Here is a 19,455-nt window from a genome sequence, read left to right on the forward strand (position 1 = left end):
GCCTGCATGGTACAGCCATCTGGCGGCAAAGAGCTCAACCAAACACAGAGCTAATATAGCAGTTACCAAGGGCATTCTACTTTGCTGCTGGTGTAGTTTTTTGGCAGAAGCGCAATCATTCTTAAATTTTTAAAATGTTTTACACTTGTTTACAGCAATATTAGCTCTGTGTTTGGCTGGTTAAGCTCTGTGTCACCAGGTGGCTGGACTGTGCAGGCTATCAGGCTGCTCACGTTTGTTTACATTAAAGCTCTTTCATTACAGCAGTAGTAGTATGAAGGGGCTTTAGTTTACGCCTTTGCCAATCCATCAAAACACCCAGATCGCCACCAGTTACTGGAATGCTGGACACGGTTGGCACTGTGACAGGACGCTTGCAATGCATGCTGCTTGGATAGCTTTTGGTGGGGCCAGGTGGCTAGTGGAGAGGTTGGATAGACTACACGCACTGGTTCCAAGACAACTGGAAGTAGATGACATGACGTCAGATCATGATGCAGAGCCAGTGGAGGCTGAGCTCAGCCGTGATCCCTCGACGAACGAGTCGTGGAGAAAAAGCATGGTTATGGAGGAGGGTAGCTCGTAATCATCTGCAGCTCTTTTTAAGGCAAACTGCAACGAAATTTCACTTGGCTTAAGCTGACCATAAATGCCGAGTGTATACCCTCAAAGTAATCTTCGCAAAGCTGCAAGGCTGGTACATGCTTAATTTTGTTATTAGCAGCTATTAAATAGTGCCTATTCTGATGACGGGTACGCAGTAACAATTCGGATATGGCAAATATTGAAGAACCGTAAACTGTTGATCTCTCAGTTGCGCCACATGCCTAGGCAGCCAGTTGCACTGCTCGCTCATCATTTGAGAATTGACGGGTGTTTCTCTCGGCATGCATTCTCCCTGTTGCGCTCGTGATTTGAGCTGTTCCAAGAAGGCTGCTGCGTTGTGTGGTCATCGGGTGCTTGAATACGTACTCGAACACGAGCGATGGCTGTGCAGACCACAGTGAGTAGGTGAAGGCTGAACACATCTTTCCTGTCCCAGCTTTCACGGCGAAAGTGTGCACCCTGGCATACCAGGCAAGAGTGAAGTGAAGACCAGCCAAAGTGCACAATCCAGGCAGCGTTCTCAAGTATTATTTTTGAAAATGTTTCCCACCAAATTATACTGGTAGACTGTGGTGAACTCAAGACACCTAAAGGGACAATGTCCAGAATTCCTGGACATGTGTCAAAAACTGTTTTGCACTAAGAGCAAAGTGCTAAGATTAAAGAGAAGCTGATTAAAAAATTGCAAGGAAACTGGGAACCTGACCTCTCGTACAGAATGCAACTCTGTCAAAGCAGTGCCCCACCTCCCTACACTAATGTAAAATATGCGAATTATTTTTTTTTGCATGCAGTGTTATGGTGTAGCACTAAGGTATGCAGGTAAGTGTTATGTTACCTCCAAAGGAAGACTCTCAAACAAATGACCACTAGGATTCTGTCCATGGCTGCTCTGCCTATGGGCATTTGCCAGTAAATTTCAGTACAACTGTGCATAGTTGGCTGTTTAGCACCATGACCGCATTATCGTAGGTTAAGAGCTAGAGTTCATGTGTCCACTTACACAGACATTAGCTCATGCTCCTATGTTTTATGTTACAGCATACCTTTGTTTTGCTGGTTACAAAGAAGTATTTTATTTAGAGTGCACACACATCGACAGCACAGCCATCAACAACACACCTATCAACCTCTCATTCAGTATTATCTAAACTATTGTGAACTAGTATGGGGCATAACTTCAAAACTTAACCTCAATAAATTACCTGTTGACAGAAAGAAGCATGGGAGCATTGCTGTGTTAGTCATGCAGCTCACACGCAAGGATATTTCGTTCAGTCTAGAATAGTCCATACTGACATCTTGTATAATTGTAGGTTACTATATTGAAGATTAACTAAACCAAACAAATAATTTCTGTAACATCATCACCCAGAAATGGGAAGTTTCTATAATGGAAACCAATGATGGCAAATGGTCCTTGCAACCTCTACCACCACGGTAAACATAATGGTAACATATATACCTTATAAAGGAGCACATAGTATCAAAATAGGCAGTATCATGATATGGACAAATGTACTCACTTTCCACACTCCACTTGTACTGTCCCCACTTTGGAAGTCCAAGTACCTGGTTTGCGCAGTCCACAACGGTTTTCAGTTTCTGCTTCTGGCCTTCTTCTGACTGTGTCACTTCTACCACATCGAGCTTCTTCCCACTAAGCTTCTCTGTTAAAAAAAAGAAAGTGTAATAAAGTATAGTTGACAGTTTTGCGCAAGCTGTTAAAGGACACTACAAAGTAAAATAAAATGAGTCTAGGCCACTCATTAATCTATTAAAACTCATTTCTATTCATTTGGTGGAAGAGGTTTAACTACCAATGGAGAAAATGAAGGCAAAACTTCTTTTGCTGAATTTTACACCCAACCCTCTATGTCAGTACATCAGTGTGATGTCAGATTTCAACGTATCTGCTTGTGTTCTTTTGGCACAAGAAATATTCTTGCAGCTAGATAGGTTGAGTCATTGGTTTGTTTACAAAACAATGTAGACCTTTCCCACTAATAAACACGAAACTACAACCAACCTGACATCAAATTTCACACCATGGTGAGCTGATGCAGGAACTTCAGGGCGACAGCACAACCGGCCTCTTGGTTTTACATGTTTTCTGACTTATCGAGCATCTGTTCAAATAGTGGTCATTTGTCTATTGCAGAAATGTAGTTGACTAATAACAGGTTAGCTTTACCTACTCCTCTTTGGAGTCTCGTTAATACAAAACCGGTCGTGCTCAGAAAGCTAAGTGTGAGGGCGCTGTAGGAACTCGCAACCTAATTATTCCAGATGCTCTGATAATAATGATGAAAATTAGCCTAATTTTCATATGAATTAAAGTATTCATCACATATTAATTAAATACACTGACATTTATGCAGAAATCGAACTGTTTCTACAATTAACAGGGGATGCGGCATAAAAGGGAAGCAAGAATCAAACAATAATTACTAAAAGAATATGAGCTGGCACATCACTTGCACCAATACGTCAGGCAGATCTCATGTTTGAGAAACTGTTTCATGGTACCATTCCCTTCATAGTAAAATACAAGTATGTTTAACAGACTGAGACAGAAATGAGCTTATCGTCATTATCTATTTGATGTTCCCTCTCGGAAGAAGGCCTTTCTCCCTCAGGTAAAAGATGTTCCTTTTCATATTGGTTTAATGTGTACCATGCGAGTTCAATGAAATGCACAGTGGATGAAAGAAATGGAAATCAAATCCTTTACATTTAAATGCATGCCATCCATGTTGCTGCAGTGCCCACAGTGCTTTGCAATCAGGCAACAAAAGTGCCGGAGTGATTCATCACAAAGTACTGCACTCATGTCATGATGGTTCAGAAATTTCAGTGGCTATTGCTCCTGTGTTTAATTAACAATGCAATGTTGACATTAGGCTATTAGTAGCCTGCCATGATGGTGTAGTGACTGACTTTGTGCTGCTAAGCCCGAATGCACGGGATCGAACCGTGCAGTAATATTGGATCAAACACGGATCGAACACTGCAGTAATATTTAACTCACATGTTCACAGCAGCCTCTAAGATGATCAGCAACATTTTTTTTACTATGTTCAAGAAGTGATGTAGGTCCCCTTTCATTGTAATATGTGTACAAAGCTCCTCAGAGAGAGCAACATGACAATACATGATGGTTGTCATGTGAGGTGCAAGATGTCCCTAGAGCTATCTCAACCAATTCTGAGAGTTTTCAGAATGGGCAAATGTGCTTACCGAGAAGTTTCTGTAAAACTTGTCCATCAAAGAGATCCTCTTCGATATCTTTCACAATGATTCGATGACTGGCCAGCTCGTCGTTGATCCATTCAATGAGTACAGCTATCAGTTCCTTAAACTTTGGGTCCTCATAGGATGGTGGTTCAATCATGGCCCTTTCTTCCATTTCGTCTGTACAATTAAAAAAAAAACCCAACCATAATTGCCCGTGGCGGTAAACGTTCAAGACAGAGTTTACAAAACTTGAACGACAAATAGAAATGACTCGAGTTCCAACAAAGGCATTTCCCCGTAAGCAATATCAGTATCTATCGAAATGCTCACACCGACCTTAAAAAGGGATGCCAGTGTGCGCAGCAAATTAAATGACCAAAATCACATAAAGGAAGCTGTCATACCAAGGACATAATCCTGCGGGGGCAACTCCGGCAGGGTTGGACTTCCAGGCGTGTCGATTGCATTCTTCCCTTCTTCCTGGAGCTCGACCACTGCACGAACAACACAGTCTCAAGATTCAGATCAACGTTGCTTTTTTGTTCTTCCTATACACACTGTTGGTTTGCCGATATTTGACGAGTACCGCGTTTATTTGCGAGCAACTCGTATAAACAACATACATGACCATGCCAACGGCAGAACTGCTAAAGAGCGCACGATTTTCACTACAAGTCGCGCAGTTACAACAATATTTCACGTGATCTAGATTATAAACCCACGCGGTCTGTCAACATAAATACGGCTGTTGCAGTGCAGGGAGCAAAACAGTCTAGCTTTGGGGCGTGGTGCAAAAGTTTCAGTCGGCGCGAGAAGAAGTCGAGGACATCAACGTACCACTATGCTTTACAAAGACTCTTACTCTAAACGAGTACTGACTACGTTGGGACCTATAGAAACATGGGAACAAAATTAAAGAGAAGTGCTGTTAGCCAAGAACTGGCACACGACCATACATGGTCACGAAAGAGAAAGCACGTTCATACGATCGCTAGATTATGACTGCTAGCAGCGATAACACGGCACAGGCGGCTTTTTAAATGAATGAATCAGCTACTACCTTCCTTTATCTTCTTCCTCCTGCCAAGCGTCCCTAAATATTCCAAGAAGGACTCGTCTTTTTTCTTCTGAGGAGTGGCAGGTTTGGGTGACTTCGGCCGCGGGGACGCCATTTCGAGTTTACACCTACGCGGTCGGCACTTCAGGCCATAGCACACATACACGCCATCCAATGCGCCAACGCATTGGACAGGCGGCGCCATCTAGGTGCTATCTAGGAAAGTAAGAACATTGCGCGGTTGTTTCAAGGGAAGTGTGCCAATCTCGAGAGGCTGGCGCAGCTGTGCAGCTAAACTGTTTCCTGGCGCGTGAACCGAATCTTGAGTACGTCGTAAAAAATGAATGCAAGCACAGTTGCTTACAAAGTGTTAAGCCTCAGGCCCAATTAGCCTAATTTCTTACGTCAAGCCATGGAGAGCGAAGTCATAAGATACTACAGCCTGGGAAACTTGTTCACACGCCCTTTCGTGGCTGTTCTGCTTATCTCAGAACCATGAAAATAAAGAGAAGGGCAAATTTGCGACGAAGCAGTTCCACAATTCCTACGGAATGCGATTCAGAGGAGAGAGAGAGATCATCTTTATTGGCTAGAGCTATACCGTTGTCACCTCCTTAACCCCAAACCACGCACCATTAACGGCTACGCCGCTGCTGTGGGCACCTTCATTTAAACAGCTGCAGCACAGCGAAAGCTATAAGGGTCGTATAATGTGGTTTAATGCGACCAAGAGGCCAAGAACGGGACTAAGACAAGGGAAATTGAGGACGACGCAGGCGCCATACCAACAAGGTTGCCTAACAACCATTTTGTAGTGCATTTTTCTCAGGGACGTTCGAAGCAACTAGGGATATTATCCAAAGGGACTGCCCCGTACTCCACCGCCAACTGAACCTAATGAGCGAGCGATATCATTCTTTGAAACGCGCAGCCGTTTTTCGTCCCTGATTGGCTGATGCGATCCGTAGCATTCGCTTCGCCGCAAAGAATTCGCGAGACGAAGCACGCAAGTCCGCCATTACAAGGGCCTGTGCCCCGCTTACTTTTTGCTTTGGACGCATCCGCGTGGGCGCTGAGTGCGTCGTGCAAACTGCGGGCAAACTTCCTGCTCTTGGGAGGCCGAACTAACGACAGGGTCGCGACGCTGATCTGCGGTGACCGCTGTCCATCCATCGGTACGCGGACCGGTCCGATGTCCTCGTAGATGTTCTCGCTGGAGTCGGTAGAGTCCTCGGCACCACACTCCGGCAGTGGCGGCGGCGGAAGGTCTTCGAAATCGTCGGTGTCGGAGGACGACGTCATCCTGGGGGAAGACATGGCAGAGCTCGATTGTATGCAGCACACATCGGGCGGCCGTTACTGGCAGTTATTGTGGGGTTATAGAGAAAAGAAAGTTCCAGGCTCTTGCCACGATTGTATAATTTGCTCACTGACGCGCGAACATTGTATGGTTTTGCGCACTTTGCGACGGGAGACTCCCCTTTCAAAGAAAAGAAAAACAGATTCCGAAGTTTTACATGCCAAAACTGCGATTTGATTAAGAAAAGTGTCGTAGGGCAGGGGGAGAATATAAATGCAGGTTAATGTTGACCACTTGCAGTTCCTTAGTGTGCACCTAAATCTAAGTACACAAGCGTTTTTGCATAAGAACCCCATCCGCTTTTGCCGACAGTCTTGCGAAAATATGGATGATTTATACATGTTACATTCAGTAGAAAGCGTCTGAGATCAAGAACAATTAGCTGCACTGTGAGAAGCGCGGAGTGAGACCAGTGCTGTAAGACTTATATGACCGCATTATTACAGCGAAGCTTCTTTATATGGCTAGATTCTCGAAAACATTGCGTGCGTCTATCGAGCCGTGTAGACCGAGACTTTCTCCCCATACGTGGGCCGATCCCGAAGATAGTACAATACCGGGCCGCCCCACGGCGGCGGTGCAGTTCGCCGTTAAGAGGCCCACATAAACGGCGTCGCTGGTCATCCTTCACAGAGTGGAAGGACACTGAATTTTATACTTGCTAAACTGCCTGCATGAAACAACCTCTATAGGCAAGAAACAGGAAACGATCCTATCCGCGCCCCCCTTTCCGGAAAAAAAAAAATCGCACTAATAGAGACTTTTAGCGTGTCCGGTATTCGGGCAAGCGCGGGCGTCAACGTGAGCGGCCAGATTGGTGGCGCCAGCTGGTGGCGCAAAGTTCAACCACACAAACACAGAGCTAATTAATATATTCTGCTTAGCTGCTGGCGTAAATTTTCGACAGTGGCGTAGTCGTGTTCACAATTACGCCGCTGCCAAAAATTTGCACGAGTGGCGAAGCAGGATATGGTGAGCTACTGCAGTTTTAGCTATGCGTTTATCTGGTTGAGCTCTAAAACACCAGGCGGCTTCACCGCTCCGGCCGCTCACGTTTACGCCCCGACCATCCGGTAATCCGCCCAAACCGCTCCCGTTTACCGGAATAGCGTACAAGCTAAAAGTCTCTAATGACGTAAAATGTATTTAGTGGGATGTTGACACTGTCGTAGATGGGTACACGGTCACTCAATAGATGGAGGGGGGAGGGGAGGGGGCAAGGCCCATTGCCGATACACCTCCTTCCACATCTGGACGCCGCGACTTCCGTTAATAAACTTGCCTAAACCCCATGCAATCCCTGCTGCAGCAGCGCGGAGCCCCAAGTTGCCGCGCATTAGATAACGAGAGACGTGGCGACAGTTACACACAAACACCCACACACACGCATACACACGCACACACACACACACACAAAGAAACGCAGAGAGGCGAGTTGAAGTTCATTGAAGCTACGCGACCTCGGCGGCTTTCTACCAGGCGCACCTGTAGCGGAAAGGTAGTCAGGTAGTTTCGGTTGGCGAAAAAAAAAATATTTTCAGGGGCAGCTCCACTTTACGAATTTTGCTAGATCCCTTCGCGCCCCCCCCCCTGCCCTCTCGATGTAGGGAGGGGCAACTGCCCCTTCTGCTACCCCTCTCCTACCCTCGCCGTGCGCACGCTTTCGCAGGGCGTGTGACAGCGCCCACAGAGACAGTATTGCTTCTTTTCTGTTCTTCTTTTTCTCTAACCTTTCGCACTTCCCCGGTACAGGGTAGCCAACCGGAGATACCTCCTGGCTGGCCTTGCTTTCATTTCTTGCGATTTTCTCTCTCGCTAATGCAATATTACTTCTTCGATAAAACCGCGCACAGAAGCTGTGAAACCACTCACGTTTCATCCTTGCTGTCCTTGCGTGGGGGCGCACCGAGCGCCGATGCATGATCGCCAGGAGCGGCGCCACCGGGTATTGCCGCGGCCTGGTGGCCCGGCGTGAACTTCCAGCTGGTCTCGTGGGTGTCCAAGAAGTTCCCCAGCGTGGCCGACTTTTTTCGAGGACTGCTCACGTCCTCGGGACTCAAGGGGACCAGCACGACCGTGGGAGGCGCGGCGGCGAAGTGCACTACCCCGGGTCTGGAGGGACGCGCCGGTGACGTCGCCGAAGCATCCGCTGTGAGCTCAGCGCCTCCGTGTAGCCGCGGAAGCGCTTGCTCGTCGGCTGTGGCCGTCGTCGTTCCTAGGAGACCGGCGTGCGGGTTCGGAAACTTCTTGGGCGGCAGGGGAAAAGCCGGAGTCACCGCCGTCGGTCTGGCGTCTTCCTGAAAGAATTGGATGCGCGTCAACACGAATTAATTAATTAATTAGTTAACTAACCTATTAATTATTTAATTAACCGGTAATTACCTAACCCATTCGTTCGTTCGTTTAATAGCTCATGCGTTTTCTTGCCCGTTCTATCCACGTGATCAAAGTCGACGATCGATTGATGATTAGCTGTGGTGCCAATAAACAAATCAATCAATCAATCAATCAATCAATCAATCAATCAATCAATCAATCAATCAATCAATCAATCAATCTCTTGAGTTGTTGCTTCGAGCTTTAGCCTCAAAAACCTTTTTGCCAGCCATTTCGCTGACGCATCTACACGTGTTTCAAAGTTTTGCACTAGGGTGGCTCTATATCTAAACTATCTGGAATTAGGCTTTTTTATGTGGTCCAAGATTTTGTTGCAATTGGCCTTTAAAGTGTCCGCACCATCTGCACTCACACAGCGAACGCTTCGCCACAACGCGTACTTCGTTTGTGAAGCGTACCTCTTCCATAAGAAGTGAGCGTCTTGCGCCAGCTCAACATCTCTAGTTTCCTTTGATCAAACTGACAGAGTCAGGCACGTACCCAGCAGGGGGGGGGGGCAGGGGTGCCCGGGCCTCCCCGAAATTAAGCGGCATGCCCCCCACTCCCCGCCCCCGCCACCAATCCTCACATACATTCCTAAAGCGCCGCCAAATCAATGTTGAGACTTGACAGCTATTCGGTGGTCAACATTTTACGGCCTTTTTCACTCTTTTTGTATGACGGTATTTATCGGCATCTCCTGGTGTGTGAAGGCCAGTTTTCTCATCGATTCGGTGCCCGCGTGGTTAACTCGAGATGCGTTCAGTCGTCACCGTCCACTGAACGGTCACCCGCATGGCTGTTGCTTCGTTAGTTCAACCTTCTTTGTTTAGACTGGTCCAGGGACCAGGAAAGGGATTCGGTTCGTAGTCAGCTGGCCTATGCTTGAGGAGCGAGCTGCAGCCGGACAAAACGCCAGTTGAGTTTAACTTTTGCTCTTGCTTCATTATTTCCTCGAGTGGCGGCTCGCCGAGACGCTGGTAGATCGTCTGAACCCTATACCCGCGATATGGGTTAAACAAAGTGCAAATTAAGATAATGCGAAGCAGCGTCCCTCAACAGCCCCTGCAATAAACCTTAAACCCATAAGCAATATGTCTGTCACCCGTTACCTCGTCTGGTTTCTTCCCTAATTATACAGCACTTTTTGTGCAAGGAGGAGGAGGAAAGAGAAAAGAAGAAGGCAGGGAGGTTAACCAGAATAACGTCCGGTTGGCTACCCTACACCGGGGGAATGGGAAAGGGGAAAGCAAATTGGCAACTAGAAACAAGAGTCGCAACGAGTTGATAAATTAAGCCAAGGCAACAGCCAAACAGGAAGGAAAAGCGAAAATTAACAAATTTAACCATCCTTTATGAAAATATTTATGGATCAACATCTTTTTACTTAAAAAGGAAGGAGAGAAAACGCTGCCGGAAGTGGAGAACAATTCTGTGTGTTTTGAATGACACTTCTACAGTGGTCAGTCGAGCTGCTCGACGTAGCCACTTCTCTGCTGTGCTTATGTGCTTATGTATGTGTTTTTCTAACCTTCCGCGGTGGGCGCAGTACGTCTAGAACCGCAGCATCCTGCGCTCTGTGCGGTTGTACGGGACTGGCGGCCACTCATCATTACGCAACTTCCCAAATAACAATACGAGTTGGTTTTGGCACTTCACTTGGTAGAGCAGTAAACGAGGGATCCAAAAGAACTGTGATTGTTTCGCAAATATGTATTTCTCTATAACTCTTCAAGAGCTAAATAAAAACAATAAGAAAGAAGAAAAACAAAACACTATACTATGGTCGGATACAACTTAAGTCTGCAGTGAAGCCCCGCGCACGCCTTCACAACCGCCAGCCACTGTTCCTCCGCGAGGCTGCAAACAATTCGTACTTCAAACCTTTACTGTTACCCAAATAAGGCGGTAACCCCCAAAATAATATTATTAGCGCGTAATTTTATAGGTTTTCCCTCGCCTATTATAGTGGAATGGCGAAAGCCTAACTCTTTATTGAAATGAAATAAAATGCTTGCTTCGCTGCAACTATTTATTGTCGAAGTTTCATTTCAGTTGGCAGTAAAATTTCATGAGTAAAACGGGCTTAGCAGTGACATGAACTGTACCGCAGACTTTTGAAGATTTAATTAATTATGGAGTTTTATGTTCCAAAACCACGATCTGATAATGAGGCACGCCGTAATGGGGGACTCCGCAAATTTGGACCACCTGTGGTTCTTTAACGTGCGCCTAAATCTAAGTAGACGGGTGTTGTAGCATTTCGAATGGGGACGCGACCTCGGATCCCGCGACCTCGTACTTAGCAGCCCAACAGCATAGCCACTTAGAAGCAACCACGGCGGGTAGACTTTTGAAGAGTGAAATGCTCAGACTCCATGCGCTCTGTCCATGTCTGTTGCACACCTCATTGTTTCCGTCGATGAGAAGACTCTCCAATAACAGTAGACCTCCGAAGGTATCAAGTACGACACGATTTTGAAAAGGTCGCATGAGGACGATTTTGTTTGCTTGTGTGATTGGCTGGCGGAGTAAAACAACCCCGCGCGGTCGGTGTGCCTTGGTTGCCAACTGCTGTTTTTTAACTTGTATGCTACAATAGAAATCTAGTATAACCTCCTCATTCCAGGGGTACCCAATTGGATACCTCTGTTTCTAATTTTGCAATGGTTTCTAAAATGAATTGTTAGCTTCGAGACCCGTATTACTTGTTTGGGTGCTTTGCATTTTCCACTCTGAGCAAAAGATGGGGCTATGTCTTGGCGGGGCTGCCGCATAGAGAGTCAAACATGGCTTCCTCCTGCCTACACGCACGTCTTTGTCCGCGCGGTAAGTATAGTTTTATTACTTCACCCTACGGCACTTTTTTAAAAACTTGGTAGCTGTGATCACAAAGATTACACACTAAAGTCATTGCGGTGAGATGTTTAGTACGAGTTTCGCAAGAATCACAGATACTAGTCGTGTTTGCAGTTCAGGATACCCTAATGGGCACTTGAGGACTGAGTTGCTCAATCTGAATTTACAGTCAAGTACCTCAAAGATGAGGAAATTCAGGCTTTTTTGGAGCAGAGTGATGATTTGTCAGGTTGTGATGACCCAAAGTGGATCGACAACTCAGCGCAAGGTTCGGACGAATCCGATGTGGAAAGCAGCAGCTCCGATGAGCGTGATGACCAAATGAACGAGCCATCAAACACACGTTGCTTGTAGAAAACTAAAACGTACAACCGTTTATATCTTTTAGCGCGTACATGTTCAGTTCAAATTAGATATTCCCCTTCACTTTATTAAACTGCAGAATTTCTTGACCGAAAACTTTCTTCTTTTGTTCAGGTTCACCTGTGTGAACTTCAGTGGAGTCTGAGCTGATGCCATCACGCAAGAACCAAAACTGCCTTACATGTACTTTTCGGCGTACTCTCAGTGCAAGGGGAAGTCACGAGTGAAGCGCCGAAAATGCGGCGCGTTTCTTTGCCTCCAAGGTAGAAACTGTTAGCTCGAATTCCATACGTCTAAGTCCCAGAGTACCCACTTGGGTGCCAGTAAACTAACTACCTTCCGTTAGAGTTGTTTACCAGCAACAACTTTTTTTTACGTTCTTTTGCACCCTTTTGTGCTTAATAAAGTAGTTTCAACAAAAAGTTTCAAGAATTGTTGTCTCAGGACTGAGGAGGATAGGTAGGCCTTCGTTCTGCAGCTGACATAAAATAGACTGATGACGACGATGGAAACCTTTATTTTGTACCTTCCTTTGTTTATTTGTTCTTGGCAGTGTTCTTGCTGCGCTTCTTTCCTGCGCGGGTCCATTCGATGTGGTTCCTTGTTTGCCAAGTAAAGAAGAGGTGTATCTCACAGGCATACTACCTGTGAGACACACCTTATTTCATTTCTCTTTCGCCGGTTCACACGTCTTTATGGCAAATGGCGGGCGTTATTCACATTTGTTTTATTAAAGGTACCCCCCTCATTTGCATAGAAAGGTTACATTACCCCTTGGGGTGCTCCCCCACGAAAAAAAATCCTGGGTGGGAATTAGTAGTACGGTTACGAAACGATATAACTCTCTTTCGAGTCACAGCAACGGCACTGCACCAGGTAAGGGGAGGTATAGGGCAAGAGTGGAGGCGACAAATGCCTCTGAGGAACGCGCCCCGCCAACGGGAAAGCGAGAGACGCAGCTGAGATCCGTACAGCCACGCGACGCGCAGACGGAGGAGCGGAGAGCCGTAGATCACGCGCGAGGCAGCGAAGGAGCACTCGCCGCCGCGGCACAGCGGCAGTGCCGCAACAGCGGCAGAAGTCACCGCAATGGCGCTGTGTGTAGGAAAGGGGCGAGAGGATAGGCGAGAACAAGTAATCCGGGTTTGGAGGACAAGGGTAAGGCAAGATTCCCGCCGATCGCGACAGATGGCAGCAGGAGCGCAGGCAGCTAGAGCAGCACGTGAGCTTGGTTACGGCGAGGCCGACGCTGAGGCTCAACGGCCACGCAAAAAGCAGGAACGGGCGCCAAAGAGCTGCGCTATAAAAGTCAATCTCCAATCGCACCTACTTTTGCACGCCTGACGGCTCTGTACGTTATTTTTGATGGTATGCACACAATATGATCAACAGCGAGTCCACTTTTGCTATAAGTTAAACCACCCGAACAGGTGCGATTTTTCTATAACGAATATACTTCGCCCATGATTATGCGCTGTCAAACAGAGACATGCTTTGAAAGCACTACGGAATCTCGTTCTAGAAGCAAGTTAATTAACTCAGTTTAATTTGTAGATTCTTATTAACACTATATGTATATAACGATGGTCACGTAACGCCGGTATATATGGGCAGTTTATTGTTTGATGCGAAAGAGTCAAATGGCTGAATGAGCGAAAAAGCCGGCATCTGTGATATGTAGCATCGAAACGGCGGGCAAGTTCCACTTGGCTGCGGCGCCACGTCCCAAGCGCGCCACGACGGAGACGAGCAGGTGAAATAGAGCAGCTGCTGACACGATAGCGCGTCAGGTGTTGCGTGAGGGGAGAGGGCAGCCTCGCATTCGCCCTCGGAAGCCTGTGTAATCCGTCGGTTCCTTGTCAGCGCAAGCTGTGGCCTGCGTTATACCAGCGCCTCGGTAAGGCCAAATCAAAACACGGCAAGCTCCTCAACGCGCTCACCTGCCCGCGAGGAGTTGATAACTGGAAGGACTGCTCAGCGGCGTTTAACCAAAGATTAATGCTTTCGCATTCACAACTCATAAGGAATTCATACATAAGAAATTCTTAAAAACGAGAATCAGAATAAGTGTTTTGCAAAAATAATTTCTTACAATATAAGAATATTTGCGCCGTCAGTCATCAGGCTTGTGAACGGCTCAATGTAAATATTGTTGTTTTTAGGGCAGTCAGCAAAAGCACACCAAAGATTTAAATGAGTAAGAATTCGAATTTTGTACTGTAGGCAAAGGGCGCTATATTGTAAATTAGCAGAATGAGTTGTTGGGCAAGTTGGTTCATTGTATTTGGAAAGATTCGATGCGCTCTGTAGACGATCACGAGGAAGAAGACGGGACAGGCGCCTGTTCCGTCTTCTTCCTTGTGATCGTCTACAAAGCGCATCCGCCATCATCATCATCATCAGCCTGTATACGCCAACTGAAGGGAAAGGCCTCTCCCATACTTCTCCAACTACCCCGGTCATGTACTAATTATGGCCATGTTGTCCCTGCAAACTTATTTATCTCATCCGCCCGCCTAACTTTCTGCCGCCCTCTGCTACGCTTCCCTTCCCTTGGAATCCAGTCCGTAACCCTTAATGACCATCGGTTATCTTCCCTCGTCATTACATGTCCTGCCCATGCCCCCCATTTCTTTTTCTTGATTTCAACTAAGATGTCATTAACCCGCGTTTGTTCCCTCACCCAATCTGCTCTTTTGTTATCCCTTAACGTTACACCCATCATTATTCTTTCCATAGCTCGTTTTCCAAAGCGCATCCAATCTTTCCAAATGCTGTCAATGTTGGAAGAATGCAAAGGACATTTGAACTATTTTGATTACAAAGCAAAATAAATTTGCACACAGTCAGCACGCACAGATAACATATATTGCAATGTCCTTCCCATATGTAGTTATTGAGGAACAAACAACATTATTTCAAGGTGCTTCGTAGTCGTCAGAGCTTCTCTATTTATTGCAGTCCGCATTTACGTCTTTTCCTTTTTTGTCAGATTCAGGAAGCTTCTATATTTATGGTATGTATGTACATGGTTACAGGGGAATGCGCAATTTCTACTTTCTAACGGCGTCCTGGGGTAGCCGACTCTTGGTAGCCTACTTTCCCGTCTCTTCCGCCGTTATTAAACCAGTCACCAAACGTCACAGCAGCGTATCTTACGTCATCGGAGAGGAACAGCTCCCGCGAAGGCGGAGGCAGCAAGGACTCCCCCGGCGGGGCCTGCAGCGAGTCCCTCCTGACCGGCGGCGGGGGCGGAACCTTGCGTGGTGGCGGAGGCAGCTCGTAGATGGGACCCTCGGGCGCCACCTGTATGCCGACGACGCGAGGCGGCGGCGGGTCTTCGTCGGACGACGAATCTCCTCCGGCCGCCATCTGCGAGGCGGCTGTGGCGGCGGCGCTGTTGGCGTCCAGGAGTGTGGAGCGCCGGAAGAGCCGCTTGCTCACCGCCCTTATCTCCTCGCCGGACATCTTGCGACGAGGGGCGTCGCCCTCTGGTGCCGCCTCCACGAACCTGCGTTCGAGGCGCTAAGGCGTGTGGTGACGTATGTTTTGCAGAAGTGTTGAAATCCGGGCCAGTTGGTACATAGTTGAAGGAAAAGACCAGTCACATAACGCAAAGGACATGAAGGTTGTGGTGTGAACCTTTCTTGTTGTCCTTTGTGTTTTGTGACTGGCTTTTTTTCTTCAACGACGTACGTTTGACGACCTCGTATAAGGTCACGTCGTTTTCGTTTGTTTGGAGCCCAAATGGAACATTGCTTGTGGCAGAGAGTGCGATCGCTTCTTTGCGACTGGCGTATATAGGAGGGGCGAAAACCAATCGCACGACAAATTACAACGTTAAAGGAGGCACGATAGCTACCAATTCCAACGGTGGAATTGCAACGACCATCGGTGGTTCTTTACAGTGCACCAGGTTCGGCCATTAGCAGTCGTGGTGGCTCAGTGATGATGGTTTTACAGGTGCCGCTGAGCACGTGGTCTCAGGTTCGATTACCGGTCACGGCTGTTGCGTCCCGGTAAGGGCTGAATGCAAGAACTCTCGGGAGCGGTGCTTTGTGTGCACGTTAAAGAAGCTCACGTGGTTGAAATTAATCCGCACTCCACCATTACAGCGTGTCTCATACAAAACTGAAGTTTCAGGACGTTAGGCTGTAATTTTGGCTTAGCTGATTTTCTATCATAACTATATATACATGATTATGCGATTACTGATTGGGATTCACTGCGTTGTCACCTTATTGCTAAATCTCCTACTTTAAAATTAGCATTCAAACTAGCATTCAAGCATTTTATTGTACTCATGCGACTTCTTAAAAATATTGAGCATAAAATAAAGTAAGGGTAGTTTTATATTCCCACCAAAAATGGGACGCAGTTAGAGCACGACATAATTAAGGGTCTGGAGTTAAAATGACGAGCTATGCTACGTCACTAAAATGAGTTACATTACCTTTGGTCGGACGCCATAGCTTGGCGATGACAGTAATCCATGAAGAACCGCTGTGACGATGTCGGACACTCAAGCAGAACCCCGGAGCACTGCTATTTAAATATCACAACACCTTGTGCTTTGGGAACCATAGTCCAGACGCCAAGACGTGAGCAAATGTTCCCGTGGACTGGAAGACTTCCGTATAATTGTCGAATTAAACGAACGGCAATCACAGGATCAAACTTTGACACTATTAACGAACACTGGAACCAGAGTGTACTGGGGAAGCACGTTTTGGAGAGGCAGCAATGACTTCGCAGCAGAACTTCAGGGATCAACGTCACATCTGTTTGTTTGCTGCTTGTCGCTCACGCACACAAACGCGCAGTTACCTGCTGAAGCATTCCTTCGAACTCGAAAAAGAGGTGAATATTACCTATTCATATGGTACTTACACTTGAGAAATCTAGATGCAGACGTAAAGAAGAGCTTGAACCGATGCTAAGCGTCCCTGCTTATGTGTTGTTTTGAGCAGCACAAATAGGAAGACGTAAATGAGACCTCTCTATGTCGTACCTATTGTTATACATTCACATACTGATGAAAGGAGAAGCTTGAGTCGACATTCGGAGACCCTGGTGACACTACGCGTCACTTCAAATAGTAATGTCCTTCTGGTGGCCCGTTGATCGACGCGTCTCTTTGAGCCGCAACTCGCAGAAGTGGTCGATATTACTTATTCCTGTGGTAGTTATCTTTGGTAGATCCAGATGCACAGAGACAGAACCTCGACTCGACACTCGTTGGCACTGTTGAATGACGCGTCGCTTCAAGCAGCAGCGCGCCTAAGTGATGAATGTTGCCTCTTTCTGTGATAGTTATCCTTGGTACGTCCAGACGCAGGCAATCAGAAGAGCGTCGGCTCGACGCTTGGTGGCACCGTTGATTGAGGCGTCGCTTCGAGCAGCGGCTCCCAGAAGTGGTTAATATTCCTTAACCATGTGGTACACTCCGATGCAGACGGATAGAAGAGTTTCAATTCGACACACAATGGCACTGCTGAAGCGCGAGTTTAACCGCCAGGTTGCAGAAGTCTTCTTCGGTTCGGCGAAACGCGGATCAAATGCGTTGCCCTCGGTGCGTCCGTTCGGCGCGTTCGGGTCCCCAGAACAATGTTCCTGCTCCAATGTCGGCGCTTGACGTTCCCTGTTCGTCTGTTCGGGGCCAGGAAATGAACGCCGATAAGTAGTGGGACGGGCGACGTTTCCTGTTCGAGAAGAGCAGGCGGGGGCGAGGCCGTACTTCCTGCAGCTTTGCCGTAAGGGGTTACGCTGGCGGAACTAGAGCTCGTTACTCGGCAGCGACTGCTGTGCGTTGGCGTGATGCTCTCACCCCCCCCCCCCCATTTCTTATGTTTTGGTGTGTTATCTTTATCGGGTGTTGTGTAACCTTTCAAGAACTTTTTGTTATTCGTGCCAACATATCTTCATCTAGTCATTTCAATCAAAGAAGATGTGTCTGGAAAAAGAAATCAGCGTATCTAATGAATAGATGTGATCAGTGATAACATGCGTAACGTGCCTCCAACTATAAGTTAATCCGCTACACCAAAGGTTTACGTGTGAAGAAAAATCCAAAAGAAAAATTGAATTCCACCTGAAAAGGAGCATGGTGCTACTTGGCGCCTTCATTTCGGGACGATGACAAATTTCCGGTCATAGCTTCCTTTTCTACAAAACTTACTACTGTGCCCCCTATGCATGCTGTATTCAAGCAGTGCTCACTCTTTCCCTCTCTTCTTTTTTCTATTCCCCTATTCCCCTATCGACGGTGCAGCGTAGCAAACATGACATTAGTATGAATGACCTGCCTGCCTTTCCTCTCCTTGCTTTTTCTCTCTTTCTTGCTAGAAAAAACTCTGGCGCCGGTTTCTGCGGTATCTGCAAATATGGAGGTTCAGCAACCCTCTGAACGACGGCAGGACCCTGCAGCATTTGCCTATATTTTGACTCCTTTTGGGTTAAATGGCCTAGTGACTTTGCAAAGTGATCACTTTACTCAATAAATTGCCTTACAAAGGCAACAGTGTCAAAGGTGAGACATACCTTTCTCGATAAATCCCAGTGAGGGCGACGCGACACTTTATTCCATCTCACAAGTCATTTGCAGTACCGTGGTAGTTGCAGCACTGCTTAATCAATAGGAAGGCCGAATGCCTCATGAGATGTGTTCTTGCACGCCACTGCGTCTGCTAAGCGGCTGTTTAGCGGCAGCTGAATTCGTTGTATACGACGTGCATTCGCAAAGGTCCTAACACGCCAAGTATCGCTGTAACGTACCATATACCGAGCAATAACAAAAATATATAGTCCTGCCAATAATCGTGCAGTTACACGTGGAACTATATTTCCATGCGCAAGCACAATGCCTGTGTGCGCCTTGTGCCTTTGACACTGCTGTAAACGACTTGCGAGATCGAGTATAGGCTCTTTGTGCCCGCTCAGGTTGGGCACACAAATGGCGTAAGCTTCTTGATGCGCATTCCCCGTAGGGGTAACGAGGACACTTCCAGTATCTTCGCCTCTCAGATGTGCCCGATCCGAGCGAGAAAGGAACGGTCCTTACACTCGTTATATGTTTGGTTATATTTTTGCCTTTATGGTGCGTCTCACCTCGGCCCCTAGGTCCGCGGCTTGTGAGACAACAAGCGTTTCGATTTCTGTAATATCTGAGCTTGTATGAAACTGCTTTGTTCATTGAGCGTTTTCTATTCCATTGGAGGCATCCCTCTTCCATTCGGCTCTTCCCTGGCTCTGTGACCGATCCCCAACATCTGCGTATTCCCAAGCCGCCAAGAAACATCGAAAACTTCGGGAGGGTAAACCATGCCCACATTTTTTAATATTCTGAGAAAACGCGCTCAACGCTTTCTACGCTATGTCGAATTTGAGGCAATTCGACTAGTTCTTACGTAAAAGAACATTCTGGGACCGGGGCCTCGTCCGTCTGCGATGCAGAGACCACAAAAACGCTGCCATATTTCTCGAGATCCACCAGCCTGTATGACAGCTCGGGACCGACTCAATGATAAACACTTCATTGCGCATGCGGGCTGGAACTTCGCTCCTTTGCCCTGAATGTAGAGTCCCTTTCTTTCGATTT

The 19,455-nt window shown here is 47.0% G+C and overlaps 1 protein-coding gene across 1 annotated transcript in view; it reads right to left on the bottom strand.

Moving 5' to 3' along the window:
- Positions 1-17,525, bottom strand: part of LOC142564327 (alpha-parvin-like) — a 35,984-nt gene extending 18,459 nt beyond the window's left edge. Inside the window, exons 1-7 of the mRNA XM_075675295.1 lie at positions 16,312-17,525; positions 15,018-15,369; positions 8,133-8,557; positions 5,944-6,203; positions 4,248-4,337; positions 3,847-4,020; positions 2,133-2,276 (exon numbers count right to left, since the gene is read on the bottom strand). Coding sequence (XP_075531410.1) covers positions 2,133-2,276; positions 3,847-4,020; positions 4,248-4,337; positions 5,944-6,203; positions 8,133-8,557; positions 15,018-15,369; positions 16,312-16,352 — 1,486 coding nt within the window. The 5' untranslated portion in view covers positions 16,353-17,525. The remainder of the gene's footprint in view (positions 1-2,132; positions 2,277-3,846; positions 4,021-4,247; positions 4,338-5,943; positions 6,204-8,132; positions 8,558-15,017; positions 15,370-16,311) is intronic.
- Positions 17,526-19,455: the final 1,930 nt, after the last annotated feature.

The sequence above is a fragment of the Dermacentor variabilis genome, chromosome 11 (assembly GCF_050947875.1).
Source record: "Dermacentor variabilis isolate Ectoservices chromosome 11, ASM5094787v1, whole genome shotgun sequence".
Lineage (NCBI taxonomy): Eukaryota > Metazoa > Arthropoda > Arachnida > Ixodida > Ixodidae > Dermacentor > Dermacentor variabilis.